This window comes from Otolemur garnettii, unplaced genomic scaffold (genome assembly GCF_000181295.1).
Source record: "Otolemur garnettii isolate 467f Iridium unplaced genomic scaffold, OtoGar3 scaffold00049, whole genome shotgun sequence".
In the NCBI taxonomy this organism is placed as follows: Eukaryota; Metazoa; Chordata; class Mammalia; order Primates; family Galagidae; genus Otolemur; species Otolemur garnettii.
Window position 1 is genome coordinate 3213039 of NW_003852444.1, and position 3954 is coordinate 3216992.

Below are 3954 nucleotides of genomic sequence, written 5' to 3' on the forward strand. Positions count from 1 at the left end.
TCATAATTGGGAATTTTCCCAGAAGCTTCAGAAGGCAAAGTATCAATTTAGAAGCAAACTATATAGATCAAAAGACATTTTATTCCTTTAAATTTAGAAATTAACATATAAATTCCAGAACAATCTTAAAATTGATTTCTGGTTATATATAACCAAATGTGCAGTAATGTGATGAACCTTCATGCTTTTTCAAAATATATCCCTTTTCAAAAAATAACAACCACCACCACAACAGCAATATTTATTGTTTATCCCATGTAAGACTCTAAACACTTTTCATGTTAACTTAACTCATTCCTTCCAACCACCCAATCAATCAACAACATACTATATTTATTTACATTTTACATATGAAGAAAGTTGAAAAAGAGAGAGGTTAAGCAGCTTCCCCCAAGGTCACCCAGTTCATAAAGGTCAGGGCCAGGATTTAAACACAAGTTGTCAGGCTTTGGGGTCCACATTCATGGCCATGGTGCTCTACCCCTGAAATCCTAACTAGTGTTAGAAATCCAGACTTAGAAATTCTTTGTGTCCTAAGTGTATTCACAGATTTGAGAATTCTTCATGATATTAAACAATAATATTCTCATTTGTCAAAAAAATTGGTTAAACTTATAAAAACAGTTTATATTTCATAAGATTTTATAATTTTAAAACCAGATAAGCATCTTAGTAAAAATAAAATAAATAAAACCTGCTTGGTCTTTTGCCCAATCTAAAAAATATTTACTTACAAATTTACTTTAGTAAAATGATCATGAAATACAAGACAGGACTGGAACCTAGAATCCAAGGTTCTTGATTTTCACTCCACTGCTTTTGCCATTACACAATGGGTTTGTGGAAACTGGAATCCTATGGGAATTGCTATTGCTGTATAATTCAATATCAGTTATAATAACAGCCTTAACTTACAGAGTGCTCTACACAAAACACTGTGCTAAAGTGTCAGCATGCATTGTCTCATGGATCTCTGACACCCTGCACCCCATGAAGTCTATGTTAGAGTCCACATTTTAAGACAAGGGAAGAGAGGATCAGACAGGTATTAAAATTACTCACTTGAAACCAAAAATCTTGAAAGATTGACAGAATCAGAATTCAAATCCACATCTACAGGACTTCAAAGCTTTGACTCTTTTCCTCAAGTCCACTACTTAATTTTATTTACATAAGTTTATCACTGCTGGTATCAGAATTTTTAAAAATTAAGAACCAGTTTCATTATGTTGAGCTGATGATTTTTATTATTTTTATTTTTTATTTTTGAGAGAGTCTTACTCTGTTGTCTAGGCTACAGTGCAGCCCAGCTCACAGCAACCTCAAACTCCCACGTTCAAGTGATCCTCCTGCTTCAGCCTTTCAAGTAGCCAGACTACAAGCACCTGGTACAACACCCAGTTAATTTTCTTTTCTTTTTTTTAGTAGAGATTGGGTCTCGCTCTCACTCTTGCTGACACTGGCCTCAAAATCTTGAACTCAAAGGATCCTCCCACCTTAGCCTCCCAGAGTGCTAGAACACAGCTCCATGTCTATACAGTGAGAATGTCCTTAGTACACTGACACTTCCTATAAACTACCTTATCCCTTCCCCCCAGAACAAATGTCCAGAAAGAGACTGTGAGAAGTGTAGCCACCACCTTGGAACAGTTTCCCAGGTAGGGCCAGCACCGAAACAGTCAGTATTTGTCTCCTATGATGTTACAGAACAAGTACCATAGGAGATAAGGAGGAGTCCTGAGGTCTTGGACCAGGCCAAAGGACTCCCAGGTCTGTCCCACTCTCTCTCCTACTCTAAGGGGAAAAGCGTCCCTTGGATCCAAGCTTAAGATGACCAGACTCACACCAGAGCATTTCCACAAAAGTCTCCTTCAGCTTGTTGTTTCCAAGAATGAGAATAAATGAGTGGCCAACAGGATAAAACATCATAATTATTTCACTAATCATAATAGTCATCTTACTATTTGGTAGGAAATGATTGGAAGATAAAATTAAAATGGCAAGGAAGTAAAAGAGGAAGAAAAAGAAAAAGGAGAGGATGATTTTGATGGCCCTCCTGTGGGCCTCAGTGCTTGCATCTCTAGAGCTTGTATCACTTTGCTGCATCTGCCGAGTGTGCTTCCCCAGGGAGAGGAGGAGCAGAAGGTAGGCAGCCAGGGACACAATTAAGGGAGGGAGGTTCCACAGTGTCCCAAGAACATGCATCAGAAAATATTCATTTCTCTTATTTCTGACATGCTCAGTCACATTCCCTGTGCCTTCAAGTCTCCTGATGATAGAATACATCTTAAATTCATTGAACAGAGATATGGCAGCAACACAGGATATAAGGAAGGAAGCCAGCAGCATCCACACAACCACCTTAGAAACTCTCCACTTGAGCCAAAGGAACGTGGAGTGGGAGAAGGTGGCAATTTTCAGGCAGTAGAGGACACCAAGACAGGTGGAAAGCCAAATGTTTAGATGGTTTGTAAATGTCCAGAAAATATCAATAACTTTCATTACTATATTTAAATCTCGTAATTTGGAAGAGAACACTATTAAAACACTATCAGTGAAGAGAACCCACAGCAGAACAATACTCAAGAGGGCCAGGTTGGTGATGATGAAGTCAGACAAAGAGATTCTCTTGCTCTTGAACCAGCTGCTGCCATTGACCAACCCAATGAAACCATTCCCCAGAAGTCCCAGAATGAATTCAGCAACACACAGAAGCAGGAACACTCCCTCAACGAACCCCAACATGTCAGCAGCTACGAAGCCCCTGATCTTCTTCTTTCTGTTGATGTGATCTCCTTGCTGATTTAACTTTTCTCTGTAAATCTATCCCCTCTGTCTGTTGCTTCACTGTACCCGTCTCTTGACTCTGCCAAATGTAATCTGTTGTACAGTACAGTTCAGTGAATCCTGTCTGGCTTTTAGGTTGGTCTGTCCTCTGCACAGATAATATGGATTTTCACATCCTGTCTCTGACTTAAACTCAGCAGCTCTTTGCTAAAATGCAAATAAGAGTAGTGTCCAGTGTCACCATGAAGATGGAGGACTTGGACTCAGTTTCAAAGGGAGGGCTCTGAGTCACCCACAACAGAAGAGTGACTGGCACCAAAAGAAAAAGACACAGAATCACTCAGAAGACTGAGAGATTTTATTCCTCAGGAAGAAGGACTCAGAAACTCAGAAAAGGGGAAATACCAGAATTCTACCCTATGGTACTATCCATCACCCTGGAGGGAGGTTAAAGTACATGAAATAAAACACCCTCAGTCCCACCAGTCCTGGATTTGAATTAAAAGGTATGACCTTTGAGCATACCTTACATGTTGGAGCTCCAGTTCTTTATTAATGAGTCATATCATCACAAACTCTTAACTACCTAAATATTTGCACAACAATGCAGCATAGCATTTAGGTTATTCAGAATGCCTGACCATTGTACTGAGAAATCAATAGTCACATTCATACTGTTCATACTAACAGATCACACATAGATGTCAACTGTCAATCAAGTAAGGTTTATTTGATCTAAAACAGTGCCTTAAAATTTTGACCATGGCCAATAATACTTTTTATATTGTTTTATATGTGTGTGTCACAATCTAAATATATGTATAAACTGTGTGTGTCATTCTGATATTTTCTACCCCATTCTGTTTGTTTTGCTGCTACTTGCATCTTGCAAAATTGATTTTATAAGTCACCAATAAGGTGTGGTAATTCTGTTTGAAAATGATCTGAAAGATAGAGAAAGAAATCAATGCCACCAAGATACAAGACAGAGAGTTCAGCAACATTAGCCAATGACAGACAGAGGGATATACTTTTAGGTCCCCTCAAAAAGATCTCACAGAGTGACAGAAGATAAATCTGGAAGAATGAGATATAGTCTCACCTAAATGCATGCTAAGTGATGTCTCATCTGAGCCTGATGTGCCTCAGTGATCTTGCCATGACATA

The 3954-nt window shown here is 38.7% G+C and overlaps 1 protein-coding gene across 1 annotated transcript; it reads right to left on the reverse strand.

Annotated features, from left to right (window-relative positions):
* Positions 1–1794: 1794 nt before the first annotated feature.
* Positions 1795–2745, reverse strand: LOC100953152 (taste receptor type 2 member 3). The gene has a single exon (XM_003791644.1). It carries the CDS (start codon positions 2743–2745, stop codon positions 1795–1797), a length of 951 nt encoding a protein of 316 aa, XP_003791692.1.
* Positions 2746–3954: the final 1209 nt, after the last annotated feature.

Coding starts and splice junctions, on each gene's coding strand:
- LOC100953152 (XM_003791644.1), bottom strand. CDS start 2,745: ATGTTGGGGTTCGTTGAGGGAGTGTTCCTGCTTCTGTGTGTTGCTGAA.